The following is a 23,889-nucleotide window of genomic DNA, read 5'->3' as shown; positions in this document are numbered from 1 at the left end:
TATAGCAGAGGCAGCGGGGTGAGGGCAGCGGGTATGATTCAGGCTTTCCGCCACACAGTGTCCTCTCTCATCTGCTTTCATCTTTTTTTAAGAGCCGCTCAGAGGTCGCTTACCCACCGCCTCGTCTCGGGCAGCGGCCCCTAATTAAGGATAAGAACAGCACAGGTGTGGTAAAACCTTCCCGAAATACTCCACCGACCTCTGGCCAAACCAGACGGGGAAAGCTACGATGCTCACCCTCCGCTCCGCGTTCCTTTCGTGAAACCGTGCGGGTCGGTGGGCTTTGACCCGTCACTAGTGGGTTTCTCCCCATGGTGCCTCGCGTCCCCGCCGCTCTCATCCATCGGTGCCGGAGATGAGGTGCCCTCTGCAGCAGCCCACCTTGTTCCACCCCCCCAAAAAAAAAAAAAAACCAACCCTGGAGAACCCAGGAGGGCGCAGCCAAGCTCCGCCACGCGAGTGGGGTGGACGTAACGGGGTGTTTTCGGTGGGGAGGAAGGGACGGGACACGGGGTGGGGACACCGCACCGTGGGGTGGGGCCAGGCGGGGCCGGGAGCGGCGGCGAAGTTCGGCCGTGGAGCTCGGCCGTGGAGCTCGGCGGCGGCAACATGCGGGAGACGAAGTTCAGGGATCACTTTTGGGTGAGCGGGGGCACGGTGAAATGGGGGGAGTGGGGAGCGGGGACAGGAGCCAGGTGGAGCCGGGAGTGTGGGGGGGTCACCCCTCTTTGGTCAAAGTTGGCTCCGAAGCCGTCTTCGTGGTCCTGGGGTGCTTTTGGTGAAGGCTCCGAGCATCCCGCCGTGTCCGTCCCCGCCGCGTCCCGGGAGCTGTGGCTCTGCGACGTGTCCCCGTGCTGCCAAAATACGCCCCGGTGAGCTGCCGCTGCCGTGCTGGAGGAAGTTGGTGCCGGGCTGAGGGCTTGATTATATTAATTGGGCGCCGGTGAACTACTCGGAGACACCGTGGGCAAAAAGGATCCTTTGATGGGGAGCTAATGCCGGACTAGGAGCGAGTCCCTCGGTGTCCTGCTGCTAGCTGCCGAGCTGCGGAGGAAAAGCTGCAGTTCGGGGAAAGCCGCAATTTATTGTTTTGAGTCTGAACTGCGCTTTTGGGAATGGAGAAGTGCTGAAGAGCCGCTTATCGGCTGCAGAGCCTCGGCGCTGTGGCTGCCCAGTTCCTCTTGGTGTTCCAGGTAACGGCAACCAGGAAATAAATGACAAGTTTGGTTTTCAGGGCTGAAAATCCCCGTCCGTGAACGGCACTCAGGTTTTCCCGGGTGATTCCTGGGAAGCAGCTTCCATCTCGCAGGATAGGGGAAAGGCGCGTGGGCCGTGGGAGGAGCGGGCGCCGGGTTTGGGGCTCCCGCGTGTTGTGGAATGAGAAGGGTAAATGCAGAGCACCCGGCTCGCCCAGCATCATTAGCGTGTTATCTGGCACAGCACCGTCAAATATGTAAATCCCACATAGGTGTCGAACCTAGCTCTGAAAATAAAGTCAGCTTTGCACCTGGCAGCTGTTTCTCAGCTATTCGTTGCCCGAGAAATTTCCACCGTGCTTCCTTTGCTTTGCAAATGTGCCGCAGGGGAGGGATGTGAGGGTGACGGCGGTGGTGGCAGCATCCCCCAGGCTGGGGGGAATAATGTGATACCAGGAGAGCTGAGTAGATACGGTTTGTCATGTTTCAGTTGTGCATTGGATTGAAAAATTGGTCCTCGCTGCCGGGCTGGCTTCGGCTAGCGCTGCCCGGTTTGTTCCTCTCCCTCTTTTTTGAAGGAGGATCCCGGAGGAGGAGGCTCGGTGGGAGAAAATACAGGGGCAGGAGCTGCCCCAAGCCCCGAAGGCAAGGAGGAGCCGGGACATTGCATAAGGCGCTCATGCCTGCCCGGTCCTTTTTATTAGCAAACACGTCTATTTACTGAATAATCCTCTTGCTGAGTCCAAAGCTATTGTTGTTGCCAAGGATTTTGCTTGGCTTTTTCCTTTCCGAAGCCTGTGTGGTTCTGTTCCCCCCCCGACCGACGTGCCTGGGGCAGGCGGCCGGGGTGGAGGTTGGATGGGAGCGTGATGGATGTGACTCAGTGGAGAGATCGAGGCCGTGCTGTGCTCGTTTGGTGGATGGAAAAGGCAGGTACCACCCCAAGCCGTCTCCATGCCACGTCCGAGTGACTGTGTATCAGCTGCGGGGGCCGGGGAGGGAGGGGGAGAACGAGAGATGGGCAGAAAAAACCCAATTTAGACGAAGCGCGGAGGGCTGCTCGTCCGGCTGTGGTTTGCTGTTAAGTGCTGTGAGAGAGCGCAAACTTCCTCCTGCAATTTTTCCTCTTAAATTACTTTGCTTAAGTCAAAAAGGGAAGGAGAACTCTGCCAAAGCAAGTGATTTTGCAGTGGTCACGACAGCCTGGTAGGAAAGGGGAGATTTCCATCCCATCCAGGGGAGGGATGCTCCGACTGATGGGACGAAGTCTAAAGAGTAACCAAACCCCCCAAAAGCTGAGCCGGTTTTGGTATTGCATCTTGCAGCTTTGAAACGCGGCTCGTCGCAAACGGCGACCGCCAAATTTCTTTGTGGGGCTAAGCTGCAGCCCCCACGTTGCTCTGCCGGGGCGGCGGGGCTGTGTCTCAAGCCTCAGCTGGGGACTGATTTAGCTTTAAACCGCGGTAATTCTGGTTTCTTCGGTAGGGCACGTGCGTCTGTCTTTTCTTGCGCTGGAACCCGGTCCCTGCCGAAGTTCGTGGCGTGATGCTTGCGATGCACTGCGTCGAGAAAGCACGCTGCGACCTTGCCCTCGGCGTTGGAGTTTGCTCATGCTCTTAGGTCTTAGAACAAGATGATAAATTTCCTTAAATAAAGGGGTTTGCTCTTCTGCATCCTACCACAGCTCCTGCTCACGCAGAGGCCAAAGTCCGGAGATGCCTGGAGCTGCACGTGCATTGCTCCGAATGCTCATGTGACGTTCCCTCCCGCAGGCTGCAGCAGCCTGCAAAAGAGCTGTGCAAAAATTAAAATACACCAAAGATCATGTTTGTTTCCTCTTGCCCTGCCTGTAGCAATTGCCGTGAGTTGAGCAAGTGTGGGGTTTTCTTTTCATTTTTTGCAACCTGCTGTTCTTCTTTCACTATACGAGGTCTCTTCTTTCACTTTAATCGTTTTCTTGGTACGCGCCTGGTTCTCCCCAAGCCTGTTCTTGCAGAGTATTTCGGGTAACCCAACAGCAAAGGTTTGGGTCTCATCAGAGCACTTTGGTTCTGTAAAACTATGTGGGAAAAATAGAAGTGATGATAATGCTACGCTTTAAGTGTGATCTATTGGCTAACAGCTTGCAACTCAGAGAGTGGATTTTTGGTCATTTTGCTTGTAACGAGACAAAACCAATGCTCTGCTCTCTGCAGCGTATCGCAGGGTGCATTAAAAAGAAGCATTTGGCAAAACATGAAAAAAATAAGCAAATAATGCTGAAGACTGAGACCTGCTGACTCTCACTGAGGTTGCTCCGGTTAAGCAATTTTTGAAAATCAGACTTAGGTATCTAAATCTCTTAGGCTCTCTCAAATACTTCTTTGTCACACCAAGCAAAAGCAATGCTGCTAAAACAATCCACGGCTCAGGCGAGTCATCTGCAGCAAAAGCTGCACTGGCATATTTAATTTTCTAACAAAGCATGCGGCAAAGTATCTGAAAACACCGATTTACCCCCCAGCGCATAGGAAAGAGCTATTGCATCTCTTTTTGCAATGGCACAAACAAAGCGTGGGGGGAAAGAAATGCTTTGCCCCTGGCTGCAGAGCAAACGAACACGACCGATGTTTGCAAAGGAACCGTTGATTCCTCCCCGCTGGCCCCTCTACCGTGGGTTACGGGTGATATTTTGTCAGTGCCGCGACTGGCTGTATTTCTTCTTCATTGCCATGATTTTTTTTTTTTCTAGCCTCGTGTGGCTGGCCGGGGATAAACTCCTTTTTTCTGCGTCCCCGCTGTCAGGGGATGGGGCAGGGAGCTGCCAGCCCTGGGCTCCTGGGTTCATTCCCTGGCTGCTGACTCACGATGTAATGCATTTCACTTCCCCTTAGCCCTCCTGGCTCTTCTCTAAACGGGGACTGGGTTGGTGGAGTTCATCGGCAGCGTTATGAAATCCTCGGGTCGTCGTTCGAAAGGAACAAGGTGGGGTTTGTGGGAAGAAGGAATTGCATCGAGGTGGGATGGTCCGTTGCTTTCTGCGTCTCTGGGATGAGCAGGGTAGGCGTGTTGGCGTAGGGGAAGGAAGCTTCAAATGGCAAGTTATTAATCGAAAAGCTGCTTTTCGCAGGATGCCGTTCTCAGGTGGGTGAGGTGAGTTCGCAGCGAGTCCTTTTCCTCCCTGCGGTGAGTTTTGTCTGTCCTGTTGTACCCACCTGGTTGTGGGATGGGGAGGAACGGCAGCCTCTTGCAGCATCTCCTGCTCTCCTCACCCTGCTCCCTGCAGGCACCAGCGCAGATGTTTTTCTTGGTCTCAGCAACATCTGCAGGACCTTGAGTGATTCTGAGGCTGTACTGAATGCAAGCAAGAATACACAGCTACTTATTACTGCATGGTGTTTCTGACCACAAAAATAGTCATCCAGCTTCTGCTGTGTTTCCCTAAGCAGAGAAGGCTGAGGAGAGATACTAAGAGCTCTGCATAAATAAAGATCTTTCAAGTGATGGTCCATGAGCAGTGCAGTGCCCTAAACCTTTCATTTTTGGGAAGGTTGGGACAGGTTGCCCGAGGGTAGGAAGGCTCTACAGAGGGATCTGTTCAGGCTGGATCGATGGGCCGAGGCCAATTGTATGAAGATCAACAAGGCCAAGTGCCAGGTCCTGAACTTGGGTGACAACAACCCCATGCAGCGCTACAGGCTTGGGGCAGAGTGGCTGGAAAGCTGCCTGGTGGAAAAGGACCTGGGGGCATTGGTCGACAGCCAGCTGAGTATGAGCCAGCAGTGTGCCCAGGTGGCCAAGAAGGCCAACGGCATCCTGGCTTGTGTCAGAAATGGTGTGGCCAGCAGGAGCAGGGCAGTGATCGTTCCACTGTACTCAGCACTGGTGAGGCTGCGCCTCAAATTCTGTATTCAGTTTTGGACCCCTCACTACAAGACAGACCTTGAGGTGCTGGAGCATGTCCAGAGAAGGGAAACGAAGCTGGTGAAGGGTCTGGAGCACCCCAGAAAAATGTCTGCATTTGAAAAATGTCTTCACCAAAAGGGTTGTCTAGCATTGGAACAGGCTGCCCAGGGAAGTGGTGGTGTCACCATCCCTGGAGGTATTTAAAAGACGTGTAGATATGGTGCTTAGGGATGTGGTTTAGTGGTGGACTTGTCAGTGCTAGGCTAACGGTTGGACTGGATGATCTTAAAGGTCTTTTCCGACCTAAACAAATCTATGATTTTCCCATGTCATGGGCTTCGTAAAGTGTGTGTCTGGAGGGGGTTTTCCATGTAAAGTGGGGTAGAAGATGGAAATGTCAAGCTCAGCAGCTTGCCTTTTAGCTGTGACTCACACAAGGTCACTTCAGATCCCCACCAGAGCATTTTAGCCTCTCTTTTGGCTAAAAGTGCAAACAAACCCCAAAATATCACAAGCAACACACAAATTCCTTCTCCTCATCGAGTCGATCGGGAGAATGGTGCAATCCCAGGCAGTAGATTGGGAAGGGGGGGGGCACGTCCTGCTTAGCCCACGGGCTTGGGAAACATCAGCTGCTGCTTTGTCACCTTGAAGTCATCTGTTTGTAGTTTCCATGGGCTGTCCTCTAAATAGCACATGGGCTCAGAGCTCTGCCCAGTGGGGAGGACCAGGACAGCCACATGCTGCAGGTTGGGAGGAGAGATGCTCGTCCTCCCACATCCTTCTGGTTGGGGAGGGCTTGGCGCAACTCCCCATCCTCCAGACCTGTCTTTGGCTTAGTTTATTATGTCTTTACATCTTGTCCTCTGCGCCCATGGCTCCGTGCTTGCCGTGTTGCCTTTCCTCTTTTCATTGCTTCCTGCCTTTGGGACATCCCACGGGCACTCGTGCTGGTCCTTTTTATTCTTTCCGTGCCAACATCTGCCCAGAAGGGTGCTGCGAAGGCTGGTTTCACAGCATACGACCCTGCCCGGCTCCTTCTGGGCCAGGAGCTCCTCCTGCCTGGAAGCAGCTCTTTTGGAAATCTCCACCGTCTCTGTTAGCTCTCATGTTTCGTATAACACCTTGCACTGTGAGGTCTGGTCCAGCCTTGGGTGCTTAGGATATATAGACATGCTGGAATTAAATCCTTCTACTGGAGGAGGAAGAGTGATAAAATAAAGAGCTTAGTGCACATTTTTGATGGATGCTCCCAATTTTTCTGCCTGGCGTGGCGAGCCCGAGTGTCCCAGGCAGCAGAGTGGGGTGCAGGAGCCTTCGGGTGCCCCCTGACACGCAGCGATGTGGGTCTGATCACTCCGTCCTGCCCGGGCTTGCAGCGACCGAGAGTTGTTCTCTGCTTCCATTTAATTTCCTTTGAAACCGGGGATAGGAAGTCAAGTTAGGATGTTCTTGTGTTTTGCAACTGCCACGAAGACTGACTTCAGTGCAAGCGTGTTTCCTTTTTCACAGACCCGCTTAGCAAAGACGCGACACAAACTGAGAACTGGTTGTGGGTTTATTGGTAATAAGCCCATTTTGGAGAAACGTTTGTCCTTTGTAAAGAAACAGAAGCTGTTTTGGTTTCTGCTTAGGTCCTGCTCCACGGTTCTCTCTTCCCGTGCGTGCCACGGATGGAGCAAAGCTGATCTGGGATAACCGGGGATTTCCTGCAGGTCCCACTCCACCAGATCTCTGCTTTACTTCTTGCTTTCTGGCCACTGACATTCAAGTCCTTGACTCCTTAGGGAAATCCACATAATTAAACCCTTCATTTATCACTAATAGCAGCCCTGTTCCTCCTCATTTCTTGCACCAGGTACGAACTCCCAAGAAATCTACCCTTCTGCTGCCCACACTCTCACGCCAGTTCTCGGCATACTCTCACCCTGGCTTCCAACCAATTCCTGAATCTCTCCGTTCTGCCGTTATTCCTCTTCAAGCTTCTTAACAACTCTTTGTGGCTTTTCCTTCCTTTCCCTGAGTTTTGTAACTGCTCCTACCATTGCTTCCTTTCTGCAGCCTCTTTCCCTGTATTTTTTGCTCCCATATGTGCTGTTCTGTACAACACCGACTTGTCCTCTTTGCAGAAGATGACAAGTAGCACCTTCTGCTCAGCTGCCTCCATCTGCTTCAGGCTTCTTCCAGAGAAGGAGAGCTCATGGTCAGGAGAGTTCAGCAGCCCTGCTCCTAAGTGGTCTCCAAGGTGGTAAATCTTCAACAGTCATAGGGCAAAACCCCATTTTTTGTCGTAAGGTGTTTCCAGGCATGGGTATGAGGAAAGAATGGGGGAGAGTTAGTCAACCTTCATCCTGGCCCACCTACATCATTGCTGCATGTATCTTTCTTTTTTTTGTTTTTTAAAAAGCATCAGTACGATATATGTTATTAAGAAGTAATTTGAAGGAAAGCACTGATCCTTCAGAATTCTATGGGAAGTGTGAGTGGCACTGTGGGGCTGAGAGCCCTGGGTTGGAAGATGGGACTTGGCCCCGTGGGTGGTGGAGGCAGGACCTCTCCACGGCTGCGATGTTTTGTGGGGAGTGAAGAAGCTAGCCCTGTGTGATGTGTTGAAGGGCATACAGCAATGGTGGGGGACGACCTGGTACTTCGGGAAATGATCTTTACAGTGGTGCTTTGAATTGATGTGTGGGACAGTGTTGCTTTTTGCAAGGCCAAAGAGAAGGCTGTTGCAGCAGCAGTCGTTGGGTGCATCCATACCTTAACTGTGAGGGCAGCGAGAAAAGCCCACAGCTCAGCGATCCTGTGCAGAAAGGTCTGATAAATTTACCTCCAGCCCAGATGTAGGCTCCTACAACCAGATGTGAGGGTGATGCCCAGAATGGTGTAAGTCAACCCTAACCAAGATCCATCTCCATGTCTGCAGAAACCGGGAGGAACAGTAGTAAGACGGGCTATATCTAGAGACTTGGAGGGTTTATGGTGTTTGATTTCATTAAGTTAGAGCTGACAGCTAAGCTACTAGGAGGAGATGCCATGTGCTGTGGGGCCAGCTGTGCTTAGGTCAGGGGGGAGCAAATAGGATGTGGTAAGACTGAGCTCTTCTGTTTTCTGAAATTTATGAAAGTGTCTTGTCCCAGATTGCCACCGTTGTTCTCATTCTGGAGCCTCTCCCACCCCTAAAAGAAAAAAAAATCTTATTTCATAAAGAGATACTTGCCCACTTGCTTCCAGCTGAGCCATCGCTTGTGCAAATGACTGCACTGACGAGGATATGACTGCTGTTCTTCTGTTTTCAGAGTACAGATCTGACGAGCACAGTTGGCTACGACAGCATCATTCAACATCTGAATGACGGCAGGAAGAACTGCAAGGAGTTTGAAGACTTTCTGAAGGAAAGGTATGGAGCTGCCTCTGAAAACGGGTTGGGTTGAACCTGGGAAGTGAGGCGGTGGCAGTATTTCTGCTCCTTGTATTCCCAGTTTGGTTTGTGTCACGTTTAGCTGTCCACTATGTTAAAACACCTTTGATTTTTGACTGATGAGGAACTTGTTTCCTTATACCTTCCCTTCCTTGCACAGCTGGTGCTGTGGTATGGAGTCCATGCCCAGGAATCCTCAGCTGCGAGGCAGTGATGGTGCCCAGAGCTTGATGCTCACATTTTGAACTGTCTGGTAAAAAGAAAGAGCAATCAGGAGCAGTTTAATAATTCAGTCTTACATGTTGCCAGACATCTGTACTGATGTGTTTGCAGCTGTTGGTGGCCTGCCCAGGCCACACGCTCTCCCATGAAGTTCAGCTTGCAGAAGATCAGGTGAAGACCTTGGCATAGGAGAGGCACAGCTTTGTACTGAATTTATCTTTGTACATTATGGACAGCCCACAGATTTTATGTTAAAAAGAAGTAGTAGCATTAGATAGCGCGTTTCTTCATCGGAGGATATGACCTAAGTATAGGTTCTGTAGCTAAAAAGGCACAACTGAGATGGTCTGGCCATGTATTTTGACTTTCTGGTTCACCTGGTTATCAATGGCTAAATATGAATAGCACTGCAGAACAACCCTGAATTAATGTCATTTTGGTATTGAGAACTGGAGAAAACAAACCTCTGAATACAAGACTTGGTACAAACCAGCCTGGAACAAATGTAATGGGGAGGAAGAGGGGGAGAACCTGCAGTTAGAAGTGTGTAAGACACCTACATCTGTCTAGGCTGTAATCCCACATTCCGGGAAAATTTCGGTTTTCCAGCTCACCGAGGAACCATCCGCTGAACCCTGAGAACCGTGTCCCGTTTGTCATTGACAACGGATAGAGTACAAAAAGCCTCCTCCACACCCTGTGCCCTGTTCCTCTTTGCTGTTGAAGGAGGTGTAGGTTCCCACCGATGTGTCTAGCCAGGAGGAGATTAGAGCCTGGACCTGGACTTGCTACTGGTACCCCTCTCCGAACACGGCCCGGTTCTCCATGTACAGCACAGCTGTTACGTGGTCCCAGCTATGGAGAACATGCCTGTTGGATTTGATGCTTTGTCTCAGAAGGAAGTTCATGGGAATATTGTTAGACAGAGGAAAAAAATTAATTCATAATCTTTATTTTTTCCATTTCCCTACAACCTTTTGAAGTTTTTAAAGAGTTAAGTTGGGTGAACCCAACTGCCACACTCTAGAAATCAACAACATAGGCATCTGCATCTGTGTTAGAGATACAGGCATTTTAGGAAGTTATTTCACCCAGTAGACCTTCTAATCCAAGCCTCTAGCAGTACTTGTTTCTCTCCACTGACTGCAGACAGCTAGGGTGGCTTGCCCAGATGGAGATACCTACATTTGACCAAGCAAGTCCAGCCCTGGTTGTCTGTACAGAGTTCAAAGCAACTGCAGAGCGCTGGTTGTTCTTAGACTGCAACACATAAGCTTTCTTTCCCCCCTCCCTCTTTCTTCCAAGAGGGAAGGACAATACGATCCCTCAAAGGTGTTATTTACGTTACCTTACAAGATGTGGCCTCTTCTTCAGGTGTTTTCGCTAAGGACCAGATGTGGGCAGGAAAGAGTTCCTATTGCCTCATTTTAAAAAGTCCTGAAAAGCTGAAATAGCCCAGCTGAGCTTTGGGGTGCGTGTATGGTGGCAGAGTGGTCTTTGAGGTGCCGACTCCCTTCTGTCCCATTTGGTTTAAATCAGCCAAATCACCTTCAAAAGTACTTTGTGTGGATGGACTGAAAGTGTGTGATCGCACGAGCCTTGTTCCCATCGGAAACTGAGCTAAAAACTACTCGGGTGACTCACCTGGCTGCATCTAGCCACCAGCCGCACTGGCTGCTTAGTCCTCCATCTCCTGCAGATGTGGTCCTTGCACCCATTGGCCATGGGGAGATGGGGAGAGCAACGCATCGGGACCACAGACACAACAAAACAAAGCGTTTTCACTAGAAAGGCTGTTGGGTAACTGCAAACAACAGTCTGCCTTCAGCCAACCGTCCGCAGTTGGTTTACAACAGGTCAGAAGGTAGGGAGGGTGTTAAGAGAAGGTTTTGGCCTCTGCTGCAAACACATATCAGTTTCTGAAATAAGAACTGCCTCTCATTTCTCTCTTTCCTCAACAGGGCAATTATAGAAGAAAAATATGGCAAAGAGCTCATTAACTTGTCGAAGAAGAAGCCCTGCGGGCAGACGGAGCTGAAGTAAGTTCACAGTCCTGTGTGCGTTTTGCTTTTATGGGTGTCCTTACCCGGAGCAATGAGGGAGGAGGAGAAGGAAGGAGGCTGTGAGAGATAGAACAGTGTTGAACTGTGATTGGGATGCTACAAGAAGATGATCTGAAATTGGTCTTGTGAATGAACGGTGCATAGTTGGGTTGGCCTTCGCCAAAAAATGAGTTGGACTCCACCAAGTTCCCACCAGCTATAGACTAACCATCACAGATGCTCAGGCGAGATGTGGGCTGGTGGTTCAGCAGAGGGCCGAGGATCATGAGACCTTGTTTTTCTGGCCAGAGGGAAGTACAGGTACTTCCTTGACTCAAACCAAGCAAATCTTCAAAGCCCAGCATGTTACCACCCTGCAGCGTTGCTGTGGCTGCTGCGGTTGGCTCTGTGAGTGGGTCTCCATTTCCCCAGTAACCCTTGGCACCATCTGCTTCCTGCTTTGCTTCTGTATTTTATGCATGCCTGGTCTGATATTCTCTGATCAATTATTTACAGTTTTATACTGAGGTGTCACGTCAAATGTTTCTGAAATCTTTATTGTACAATGCTAATAGGGAGAAAAGTTCCCTACGTTTCCAGCCACTGGCCAATGCACCATGTAGAAGGTGTTCATATGTCTGAAATGCTACTTTTAGGAGGTTGCATGAAATATGTGTTATGAAACTCAGAATTTTTAATAGCATCCAATGTTCAGGAAGATGTAAAGTAGATCTCAGACCAAGCGAGCTGTGTTATACTTGCTGAGAGGGAAAAAGCTGGAGGTGTAAAGAGGGTAAATAAACCTGCTTCGAGCTGCTTTGGCTGACATTAAGTGAGGGACTTGCTACCTGATTTGGGAAGTTTGGGAACAACATCTGCTGATGCCTGTGCCTGGCGGTGCTTTTCCACTCGTTTTAAAGCTCTGCCTGTGTTTTTCAGCACGCTGAAGAGATCCCTGGATGTTTTCAAGCAACGTAAGTAATTCTTCGTGTTTGTCAGGACACTTGGCAACACCGAAGCCTGCAGGCAACTGCTTGGGAAGAAAATAGCAGAGGAACCTCTCTCTAAACCTGTGCGATGCTGCTGTCAGGCATAGGCTGTCCTCCTGGTACAGCTCATCCCAGCACATGGGGTTTGGGATGAAGTGCTCCAGGGCACGGGTGGGAGAGTGGACCCACAGGGTGTCCTTTTGGGGATCTCTTGGGCTTTCGGGGCGGGCTGCAGCTCAGAGGTCGTGCTTGCGTTGCACATCAGAAACTATGCATGGGAAGCTCATCTGGAGTTTGTTGGACTGGCTCGCCTTGCCCTCTTCACACACATACGCAGTAATTCGCACCTTGAATACCGTGTTCAGTTTTGGGTCCCTCACTACAAGAAAGACCTTGAGGTGCTGGAGCGTGTCCAGAGAAGGGCAACGAAGCTGGTGAAGGGTCTGGAGCACAAGTCCTATGAGGAGCGGCTGAGGGAACTGGGGTTGTTCAGCCCGGAGAAAAGGAGGCTGAGGGGAGACCTCATTGCCCTCTACAACTACCTGAAAGGAGGTTGGGGTTGGTCTCTTCTCCCAAATAACAAGCAATAGGACAATAGTAAATGGCCTCAAGTTGTGCCAGGGGAGGTTTAGATGGGATATTAGGAAAGATTTCTTCACCGAAAGGGTTGTCAAGCATTGGAACAGGCTGCCTGGGGAACTGGTGGAGTCACCATCCCTGGAGGTATCTAAAAGACGTGTAGATGTGGTGCTTAGGGACGTGGTTTAGTGGTGGACTTGGCAGTGCTAGGTTAGCAGTTGGACTTGATGACCTTAAAGGTCTTTTCCAACCCAAACGATTCTATGATTCTGATCGGAGCATCTAAAAGATGACGCTTTGGCCACCTTACATTGTCCCTTCATTGCCATATGTCACAGCCCGCCGGGGTACAGGCAGCCACCGCCCGTACCTGGAGGCCTAACACTCTGCTACCCTGTGCTGAGTCCACCCTCTGCCCCAGCCACGTTCGTCTGCTGCCCCGTCCCTTGGCGGACCTCCCTAACGAGGTTCTGCCCTCGCAGCACCTGACTATTAATAGCTGTGGGTTTGAAACAGCTCTGGGGGTTGAATCGTGAGCTACAGTTTGGCTTAGCTCCCTAGATGAGCTTGCTGGTGCCGTGGTTCACGGTGTGGCCGCTCACCTTCAGCAAGATGAGCCTGAGATTTTTTTTAGCGTTAATTTTTCTGTGCCTCAAGTTGGTTGCGTGCTAGCCCGGGGCAATGCTTCCTTCAGACAGCTCCTTCAGGCTGCGATGTGTTGAAATGTGCCTGAATTCATCTGGATGAGGGGGAGATGTGACTGTGCTTGTTTGAACAACCTCTCTTGATATGAGTTTTCTTAAACTGAAGGGCAGGCCCCAGCAGGACTGATCCTTACATAGGCAAGCGCTGCTTGGAGGCTCCTTCAAAAGTGCTGCTGCTTTTATATGTTTCTGCAAGGGGATGTATGATCTGGGGTCTGTTTGATGTCAGCTACAACAGTTGATTGAGCAACAGAGTCTTTTTAGCAATATATATATATTTTTAAATTTTTTTCTTTGCAGAAGTAGACAATGTGGGACAAGGTCACATCCAGCTGGCGCAAATCCTTCGGGAGGAAGCAAAGAAAATGGAGGACTTCAGGGAAAAGCAAAAACTGCATCGGAAAAAGGTCAGGTGCTGCGGGAGCGTGCTCCTTCACCGCAGGGTGTCAATCCTGCCCTGGCGATGGGCTGCTCTGGGCGGCGTGTCCCACCATGCCCCAGGCCCCTCTGTGCCCCTGGTGCCTGCTGCTGCCGGGAAGTCCTGAGCTCCTTCCTACGTGTTGCAACCGTGTCGGTGAACCGTGCGGCAACCTCCGACTTCCTTCTTCTCACTGCTGCGTCTTCTCCTTTGGGTGCCTTTTGGGGTCAGCGATAGGAGGGGCTCAGCTCCAGGGATTCCAGCCTCAGCTGGGAATGTTTTTAAAGCATATATATAGAGAGAATCATAGATTCATTTAAGTTGGAAAAGACCTTTAAGATCATCAAGTCCAACTGTTAACCTACCACTGTCAAGTCCACCACTAAACCACGTCCCTAAGCACCACATCTACACGTCTTTTAGATACCTCCAGGGATGGTGACTCCACCAGTTCCCTGGGCACCCTGGTCCAAGTGAAGAAATCTTTCCTAATATCCCATCTAAACCTCCCCTGGCGCAACTTGAGGCCATTTACTATTGTCCTATTGCTTGTTATTTGGGAGAGGAGACCAACCCCAACCTCCTTTCAGGTAGTTGTAGAGGGCAATGAGGTCTCCCCTCAGCCTCCTTTTCTCCAGGCTGAACAACCCCAGTTCCCTCAGCCGCTCCTCATAGGACTTGTGCTCCAGACCCTTCACCAGCTTCGTTGCCCTTCTCTGGACACGCTCCAGCACCTCAAGGTCTGTCTTGTAGTGAGGGACCCAAAACCGAACACAGGATTCGAGGTGCGGCCTCACCAGCGCCAAGTACAGGGGAACGATCACTGCCCTGCTCCTGCTGGCCACACCATTTCTGACACAAGCCAGGATGCCATTGGCCTTCTTGGCCACCTGGGCACACTGCTGGCTCATACTCAGCCGGCTGTCGACCAACACCCCCAGGTCCTTTTCCACTGGGCAGCTTTCCAGCCACTCTGCCCCAAGCCTGTAGCGCTGCATGGGGTTGTTGTGACCCAAGTGCAGGACCTGGCACTTGGCTGTTGAATTTCATACAATTGGCCTCAGCCCATCAATCCAGCCTGAACAGATCCCTCTGCAGAGCCTTCCTACCCTCGAGCAGATCCATGCTCCCGCTCAACCTGGTGTCATCTGCAAACTTATTGAGGGTCCCATCAATCCCCTCGTCCAGGTCATTGATAAAGATATTAAACAGAACTGGCCCCAATATAGTGCTGTATGATCTCCATACGGTCTGCTAAATTTGGTAAGCCTTTTAACTTCTTTTGGCTTGAGATTCTTTTGTCTGGAAAATGAGGGAGAACTGCTAGAACCAGGGGCTGGTTTGAACCTAGCAGAGGGCAGTGGGCTTCTCAATTTTGCCAGACCCTATGGAGACGATAGAGTAGTATGTATTGCTAGGATTTCATTTGTAGAGCTCCTTTGCATACACAAGTGAAGGCTTAGACAGAAGCATAGAAAGATGAATGTCTCGGATGGGTTTTGTGAATATGCTTTGGGTAGAAGAAGGTCCTTAAACCCATCTCAATCTGGTCCATGCCTCTTCCTTTCCTAAACCATGTAGTTCATCCTGGAGTGTCAATGGTCAGTGACATGCTGACTCTGGGTCTGTTGTTTTCACAGATAGAGCTGATAATGGAGGCGATTCACAAAAATAGGAATTTGCAGTACAAGAAGACCATGGAGGTAAAGCAAACGTGCTGCTGTTTCTTGCCGTATGGGTTAACGCTGCTAACATGCACACACGTGGTGCTGGGGCAGACATAAACGCGAAGGTCTCCCTCCTCTGCTGCAAGTCCCTATGTTGTGTCTGCATGAGTGGTGTGCAGGGCGTGCTCAGCAAAACTGAAAAGTATGCGAGGGATGTGGCTGACGGTAGCCTTGCAGGGTTGGATATGAGTGATTTAGACGTCATGGACTCGATTGCCATGAGCTTTTCATCTTGAATGAAGAGGAGCTTGTCTTGTGAGGTCGGTTTTGCCCAAGCAGTAGGGTACCCGAGACTTTGCGTGCTGTCCCCTGCTCTGCTGGCAGCCTGCATCTGCCTCTTCACTCGTAGTCTGTGCTTTCCTCCAAAGCCTCCCGCGTGAGCTGTATTTGCGTCTCGTTGCTTGCTGACACGCTCCTGCCCTGTTTGGTGGCTCTCCTAGGCCAAGCGGCTCTACGAGCAGCGCTGCAGGGATAAGGACGAGGCGGAACAGGCTGTGCATCGCAACGCAAACCTGGTGACACAGAAGCAGCAGGAGAAGGTATGGAGAGAGGGGTGGCCGTGGGGCAGGGGGAGAAAGGGGTGTCTCTTCTCGCAGCTTTCCTGCCCCATGCCTCTTTTCCCAGCTTTGGGGTGAGACGGGAGGGCTGGTGATGTTCCCTGGTTGGGCTGCAGTGCCGTCGTTGATGCGCCAGGGCTCTCCTCTACCGTTCTTCTCTCTCCCATTTTTGGCAGCTGTTCCTGAAGCTGGCTCAGACAAAATCGGCTCTGGAGGACTCCGGTGAGTGTGGAAATGGCGGCGTTTGGAGGGCGAGGGGAGCGTTTCCTGGGGCAGGGGGTTGTGAAGCTGTGGCATGGCTCTCAGGTGAGCTCCAGCTCTTGGGTCAGGAACAGGTCCTCAAAAACACGTGCCAAAGATACCGGAGGTGGGATCCTGCCCTGGAGAAGCCCGCATGGCCCCACCAAGGCTGCTCCCATGGCACAACCCTCCATCTTGCTGCCCAAATCTGTGTCCCCTTGCCGTGCCCACCCATAGCCAAGCTCAAGCGTTACTGCTGCTTTCTCCCTGACATCCCAGCCATTTCAGGCTTCACATATTACCTTCTAGTGAAGGGTTTTTTTAATGAATGTTAATCAGATGACAGTGTGATTTCTCTCGCAGACAGGAGTTACCAGCAGAGCGTTACCACACTGGAGAAGATCCGGGAAGAATGGCAGAAAGAACACATCAAAGCTTGCGAGGTAAATGCCCTAAAACGCCTTCACGTGGCAGTGTGGTCCTCTGGATGTCCGTCCCCTTGCTGTGGGGATCTGGGACAGTGCAGATTTGCCTTCTCTGTATTCCTCTGGCAGGTGTCGCAGCCAGCCCTGCGTGTCTCACGCTTGGCTTCTGGATTCAATGTCCCACTACTTCAAGGTTTCTACTCTTTTGTTATTTTTATTTTTTTTTCTTCTACCAACTTTTAAAATTGACAGTCAGTGCATTAAGTAGTGACATTTTTGCCCGTTACCTTCCTGCACGTTTGGTGTGGCCATCGTCTTGAACAGTCACAGTCATGGTCACCTCCGCACACCCGGCGACTCAAGGCCAATATGTGCTATAGCTGCAACACCACCCAGCAGACTCTGAAACTCTGAAAGTCTTTAAATGGCTTTGGAGCAGAGGCTGGTGGCAGGCTGGGGACACAGGCTGGGTGAAGCCATCCCCATGCACCAGGAGCCCTTCACCTTGTATCTCACGGACCACGTGGTAGTGAGGGAACCCCTCCGAGTGGTTAGATCAGCCTAAAGCAGGCTGTCTCATAGAAAAATGGTCTAGCAAGGATTTCTAGCACCTGCTGGGGAAGTCCAGAGCTGGTGGCGAGAGGATAGTGCAGCTGCTTTGCTGCTGACCTGTGTCTTGCAGCTGCCTGGGATCTGTGACCGAGGGATGGAAAGGGACTACAGAGATGCAGGTTTTATCCCAGGTCTGCTGCAAGCTTGCAAAAGGACTTCCCATCCCCAGCCATGCCAATCCCTTCCCAAGCTATCTCTCCTCAGGGCTCTATTTTACTTTTTCCTTTTAAAATGGAATTTGCTGTCTGTTTTGTGTGGCATGCGTTGGTGTCTCAGTGCTGGTGTCCTTTTGGGGTCTGGGGTCTCCAAAAACCTCTCTGATGGTGGGGCGTGGGAAGCAGTAGTTTCACTTCCACAGATGGATCACTTGGAGGTTTTCCCCTCGGTGTGTTGCAAAGGTCATAACTGATAACTAGTGCATACTTACACTTGGGATGAAAGGTTATCTTTCATGGAAATGTGTAAAGGAACATGAAATTGAGGTATACCAGACAGCAGATTTCAAAAGACTTGGGTTTAAACTTGCTTGGAAAAGGGCTGGGCAGGAAAGAGGGAGAAGACCAACCAGTCAATGCACCTCTGTTTTCATACATCCCCAGTGCTTTTTTATTGCTCTGTACCTGTGGGAGGGAAGTGAGCTGGGACCGCAGGACCGTGGGGTACCTAGGGAACATGCACTGCCTTTAGGAAGATGGCTTGGTCTCCCCAGAGGTAGCGGTGTGCCGAGCGACCCCTTCCACATGAGTCCTGCAGACCTTCCAGAGCTTAACACTCATCTTTGAAATACCTGATTGCATAGGGGGATGATTTTTCCTCTGGATGAGCTGGAGAACTCTTAGTTTCCACGTTCCCTGCAGAAGACCAAAACCACCTGCTCCTCGCTGAGGATAGTTGTCTTTGAGGTGGCACTTGGGGATGAGAAACGATCAGGATAAGAGATTTGCTCTCGTTTTAAAGATGTTGGGACCATTTTGTCTGTGTCGTTTCAGTTCTTTGAGACTCAGGAGTGCGAGCGGATCAACTACTTCCGCAACGCCCTCTGGCTTCATGTCAACCAGCTCTCCCAGGACTGCGTCCAGAATGACGAGGTACGTCACATGAAGGTTTCTCCATACCTTCATTTTTCTGTTTGGAAAGCAGAGCCCAATTTGCTTTCCTGTGCACTGAGCTGTGTTATGTCTGAGTTGGGCTGTGGCCTTTGATCGGCCACCAGACACCAGCATGAGTGTGCAGGCAGAAAGTTTTGGCCAGAGCTCTTGCAGATGAGGTTCCCTCTGTGATTCCCACATTTTTTGAGGGTGGTGAAACACTGGAAGAGGTTGCCCAGAGAGGTGGTAGATGCCCCATCCCTGGAAACGTTCCAGGTCAGGTTGGACGGGGCTCTGAGCAACATGATCTAGTGGAAGATGTCCCTGCTCATGGCAGGGGGCTTGGATGAGATGACCTTTAAAGGTCCCTTCCAACCCAAACCATTCAATGAGTCTATGATTCCCTGGCCATTGAAGCTTGTGTCCTGGGTGAACATCAGGCTTTCACCCCATGTGTGATAAACGATTGGAAAAAACCCTCTTGGTTTTTGACCTGATGTATAGAAATGCTTTTTCTTTCCTTTTGGCAGAAATACGAGGAAATCCGCAAGAGTTTAGAGCTGTGCAGCATTGAGAAGGATATTGATTTTTTTGTAAATTTACGCAAAACTGGAAGTTTGGCCCCAGGTAAGAGCTCAGTACAATCTCACAAAGTAGCGCTGACTTGCTTGTACTCCTCATAGAGCTGCTGCTCTGATCAGCATCATTTTGGATGCAAAACCATTGATTTTGCAACATTCCTCCTTTCATTAACTGGCATGCAGCACTAGTCTCTGCCACTTATCACCAGCCCCTGAAGATCAGGCATTTTCCCAGAGAGAGGAAAGACTTAGCAGCTGACTGTTGGTGTTGACAAGTAGTTTATGCTTATAAAAGGTCTGTACTTTACTGCTGTTAACTTTTCCTAGCTCCTGTTGTTTATGAAAACTACTATAATACACAGAGAAATGCAACTCCTGTGAGAAGTCCGGTTCCTGTACCTATATCAAGGTAAGGCGTATAACGTGCAATAGCAATTGCTATTGCAAATGATGCTCTCCTGCCAAAAAAGCGTATTTTGTTACTTTCAGTCTATTGGAGGCTTGACTTGTGAGTATTAGAGGAAAATATTTCCCACGCTATGTAGTCCATCACTTTTCACAGCAGGAATTATGCCAGTGTGCTGCCTACTATAAGCTGTTCAAGGACCCCCTCAAGCCCAGTCAGAGGTTTTTCTCCCCCTTTTGCAGTCATTTCTCCCTTCTCATGGCTGGGAATCTTATTGTGACAGTGCTTGAGGTGAGGGTTTGCCCATTTTTTCTTGTACCAAGCCTATTCCAGAAGTCCTTTGCATGGAGGTGAGGGGCTGTGGTGCTCAGACAGCAGAAAAGCAAGGCAGCCTGTGGAATAGTGATTTTCATGTCTTACTGTCTCTGGGAACTATCTGAACTCCCTTCTACAGCAGCCTTTGATACCAGGAGGGCTTTCCTGCATGATTCTCCACGTGGTCTGTCTATCTGAGGAGAGATGAATCAGTTAAAAGTGTGCGTGGGTAGAGGGAGGAACAGCAGAGCTGAATTGACTCCCCCGGGACAGAAGCTGGGCAGGGAGGACAGGGTGAAAGATGCTTCTGCCAGGGGGCAGATGAGGATTCAGGGCTATTAAAGACTATTGCTAAAGATGAGTGTGCCACTTTGGCTGTTACGCTGGGAGAGGAGTCATGTCCAATTATGGCTACTTGATGTCTCACTCTGGGCAAAGGCACGTAAAAAGTCATGCCCTGAGGCTCACTTGTGAATGTTTCCCCAACTTAGTGCGTTTTGGTTACTTTTTCCTCTCACCCACCGTATCAGCTTCAATTCCTGCGTTTGCCAAGCTGGCTGTCAGTGGTGAACCCACCGTGACATGCCTTGGTACCAGGTCTCCATAAAGCCCAGGCTGGCCAAACCTCTTGCCCTCCTGCCAGCTCTCGGAGGGCAGCTTAGGAGCGTAGAGCCGGGGCAATGGGAGTCCCATGGCCATGCAGATCCTCAGCTCTGTGTTTTCTTCTGTGCAGGAGGGGACCTCTACCCACCCCGACCAGCGCGCCAGGTGAGTTACTTGCTTTATGGGGCTTCTGGCCCCACAGAGGGTCTCTCTGCTCTTGCTCTTCCCCGTCAGGTCATGAGCTTTAGCTCTCTGAAGGGATTGCTTTAGGGGAAGCTCCTGCTGTAATTCTGGTCCCTGCTGAAAGATGCTGGGAAGGTGGGCGCTGACTTTGGAGGCGAGGTGTCACCCAGGAGAAATTCTGATCAAAGCCCTGCGTGTAGGCATTTTTGAAGGTGAAGGATGTCTAAGCTTGGGATCCCACCAGTCTTTGCAGTTTGCCATTCTCTGCTTCAGCAGCATGAGCTGTATCATTCCCAGTGCCTCTTCAGTGACGGGATGCTGCAGCAGGACTTGGTAAAATGAGGTCCTGCTTTGGCTCTTTGGCAAATCAAGTCATCTCTTTGAGTCTCATTCACCCTTGCCTCCCATCCCTTTAACACGGGTGGCCAGTGCGTGATGTTTCTGTCTTGTGTAAAGTCTTGTAATGAGCACTTCTCATGAGCAGACCTAATTTTTTTGTGCTCTGTGTTTCAGGCGAGCCTGATTACGCCACAGTTGACGGCTACAGCTTGATACATCACTAATAGCCACCGTAAGTACTCACATTTGATGAAGAAAGGATGTAATATGAGATGCAGCTACACTGAGGAGGGACAGTGCAGAAAGAAAGGCCACCGGTTAAGGGATGACATTTTGAGGTGACTGACTGGGAGTGATGATCATGTCAGCCCTCCCATCGCTTGTCTGAGCTGGAGCTGTGGTTTAGATGCTGTTGATCCTGTTCTGTAGGTTCTCCAGGCAGAAGACACTGTTGGTCTGGCCAGCGTGGCAGCGGTGTTGTTTCCAGTTATTCCCAGCCACACAGAGCTGAAGCGCATCTCCATTTTAAGAAAGTATTTGAGGACTCTGATGATTATTTGTACATTCAGAAAGTGCCTATTAAAATCTGTGCCTCTGATCAGCAGACTCCTTGGATGGATATCCCATTTTCACACTCGGGGGAATATAAGCAATCGACCCAGACACAGGGGTGATCCGTGTCAGAAGAAATTTTTGAAGTTCTTCTAAAGTGCAGCCATCCGGGAGAGGCTGGAGCCCGCCACTCTCCAGATAACTAAGAAGTCCCATGTGCCGAGGGGAGCGGTGCGCGATGCTTTGGGCACGCTGGCTTGTGTTCAGGGCACACGTATCCCACTCAGATCTCAGGATACACTTTTGCCTGTTTCTAAAGTCTTTCATTAATGGTAATTAAACTTGTAATTTAGGTTTTAATTTTGTCTCTCAGGGAGCTTACTTAGAGGAGCACCAACGGTTACACCATGTGTCTGGCTTAGCTGTAGATGTGCTCCAGGCTTAAGCGCCGATACTGGGAGCTGATTTGTATGTTGCCTGGTGCAGCAGTCCACAGCGCAGCTACCTAGTGAGAGGCTGTGCTGCCACAAACATGCTGGGACATGCTGCACCCCACAGCGTTGTTGAGGATAGGAGGGAAGTCGGTCAGCTCTTCCAACCGCCTCTCCAATGAGGGGCTTCCAGTTTTTTAGGTTCATGGTATAGCTTGTCCCTGGTAGGCCCTGGAGAACTCCATTTGATTAACTTCTGGGAATCCCAAAACTTTGTATTTGTTCTGACCATGCACCACTAGAAACAAACTTAGCTACTAATGGTGGGCTGGAGCCATGCAACTGGTTTTCTGACCAGTCTCCTCAAAATTCATGCCCTTCTTGTTAGCGTATATATGATTATGGCTTTGATTCGGACGCTCACATGCCTCAGGGCCGCTGGTCTATCTGAAGTCCCTGCGTGCGGTGTTGCTTAACAGCTCCTCAGTGCCTTATGACACTGGACACAGGGACACAGGACATGGGGACCAGGACACAGTTTAGCTGTCTAAACCTGGTCCCAGGTGACTAACTTTGGAGTAACAGGAGTTGCTAGTTGTGTAATGTTCTTCAAGTTGAATCTGCATGACTTCAGTGTGTGCCTAAGCCCACCGGTCCCCAGGGCTTTTACTGAATTTCCTTGTGCGGAGAAGATCACGGTGAGCTTTAACATCTGTCCTGCTGCATTATAATGAACTGTGCAAAGTGCCTATGTCAAGGAATCAGTTGTCCTATTTTATTTCTGAAAGACCAAATGTACAAATATTCTTCTGAAGGAGCCTGCTGTAGTCTTAGTTCTTTAAATACGTATTTTAAAAATAAGTTTTGAGACTCGTGTGCTGGTTATGCTTTTTTTAAAGGTTGTCACATTCACTTTCTGTTGGGGCTGGGGCTGGTACACCTTCAAAGCACCCTGGGATGTTCGGGTGGTGTGAATTGCCTCTCCTGGAAGGAAGCGTACAAGAGCATATCCTTGCTCAGCCTTTATTTCAGTACTTGCTCAGTACCAAGACAGTTGTGGGAGAGAACACCCCGAGGAAGGCTGGCATGAGGACCAGTACTTGTGATTAGCCATGAACTACAAGCCGTGTAGGGCTGTTTCCCTTGGAAAAGTATCTACTCTACAATACATTGCGTGGTTTCTTTATTGGGATTTTTCAGCTGACTGAGCACAATAGATGGTGTTAGGCTTTTCTGGATGCTGAAGTCCCCAGTGAGGCTGAAACTTGGCTTGCACATTCACTAGTTGCACAGAAGTAATCCCAAAATAGAGGTGCTGGTCCTGAATACACCAACTGTTTGAATAGACCTAAAGCCAAGCAAACCCTGGCCTGGAAGCGGAGTGTCCAGACATGGAGCTACCGGGAAGCAAGTCTGTGTGCCCATGAGCACTGAAACGGCTTTTTATCTTCAGCATCTTCCCTTGCCTGGTTGTCTTCCAAGTGGTGCAGAAGACTTTGCCCTCTTCCCAGGCCCCTCTGGAGGAGCCTAGCCTTCTCCTGGGCCCCTATAGTGAGGCTGGGCTTCCTCAGAGATGTCTGTAGAAGGGTGTGGCCTCCTCCCAGACCCCTATAGAATTGCCTGGCCTCCCTACAGACCCTGATAACCAGCTGTGCAGCTCCTGCCTTCCCTCCCCAGGGTGCCCTCCTGGGAGAGAGAGAGACAACAAATGCCTTAATAAGACAACTGCTTTAATAAGATAGAATAAGAAGAGGCATACAGATAGCGAGTAAATCTTATGTCCCTTCAGATGCTGGGCACCCTGCCTTAGGGCAGGGTCGGATGGAGCTCTCCCTTTTTGGTCCTGTGAGCTAATACACAAATTATCACAAGAAAACAACTCTATTCGTAACGGAAGTTCACATGAAAACTTCTCGCTGTATTTCCAGATACAGGCAGGGCCAGGCAGATGGACTAAGGGCCAGTACCAGGTGGGAGCTGCCCGCAGGCCCCCCAGTTACCATGAACTGGTTGAGCTCATCCTGCGGCCAAGGGGCTTGTGCAGCACAGCAGAGCCCTGCGCCTGCTGAGGGGGTCACTGGCTCCTGAACGTGCAATGGGCTCCTGGTCAGGATCAGTGCATCCCTGCCTTGACCCACGTACAGTTTACCTTTCTCACACGTATTACAAATTACAGATTACATTACATTACATTAGTAACAGGTGGGCTTCTCAAGCTCTAAGTACAAAGTCCAGCAGAGTGGACGTTGCCTGTTCAAGATCATTAACTCCTTGACTATGATGTCTTCTGCAAAGTGGGCCTGAGCTCTGCGGGGGCTTGTCCGTCTGGGGACTGGGAGAACTCACTTCTGCTCCCAGTGGGGCTCGGACTTGC

At 50.5% G+C, this 23,889-nt stretch overlaps 1 protein-coding gene across 5 annotated transcripts; it reads left to right on the top strand.

The window, feature by feature from the left end:
- The first annotated feature begins 542 nt into the window (after nt 1-542).
- Nucleotides 543-22,376, top strand: PSTPIP2 (proline-serine-threonine phosphatase interacting protein 2). Of its 5 annotated transcripts, none has more exons than XM_030003990.2 (15): nt 546-642; nt 8,381-8,481; nt 10,686-10,763; nt 11,706-11,740; nt 13,339-13,445; nt 15,097-15,159; nt 15,624-15,722; nt 15,917-15,962; nt 16,344-16,423; nt 18,007-18,105; nt 18,636-18,732; nt 19,014-19,095; nt 20,141-20,175; nt 20,707-20,764; nt 20,962-22,376. In XM_030003990.2, exons 1-14 carry the CDS (start codon nt 610-612, stop codon nt 20,754-20,756), a joined length of 1,005 nt encoding a protein of 334 aa, XP_029859850.1. In that variant the 5' UTR covers nt 546-609; the 3' UTR covers nt 20,757-20,764; nt 20,962-22,376. The 5 variants fall into 5 exon arrangements, 4 of the variants coding, with proteins under 4 accessions (XP_040976556.1, XP_029859850.1, XP_040976555.1 ...); XM_041120623.1 differs by lacking the exon at nt 546-642 and adding an exon at nt 2,048-2,125; XR_005931509.1 differs by lacking the exon at nt 546-642 and adding an exon at nt 2,044-2,125 and having other exon boundaries at nt 20,141-20,764.
- Nucleotides 22,377-23,889: the final 1,513 nt, after the last annotated feature.

This window comes from Aquila chrysaetos, chromosome Z (genome assembly GCF_900496995.4).
Source record: "Aquila chrysaetos chrysaetos chromosome Z, bAquChr1.4, whole genome shotgun sequence".
Classification (NCBI taxonomy): Eukaryota; Metazoa; Chordata; class Aves; order Accipitriformes; family Accipitridae; genus Aquila; species Aquila chrysaetos.
This window is presented reverse-complemented; position numbering and strand designations above follow the sequence as displayed.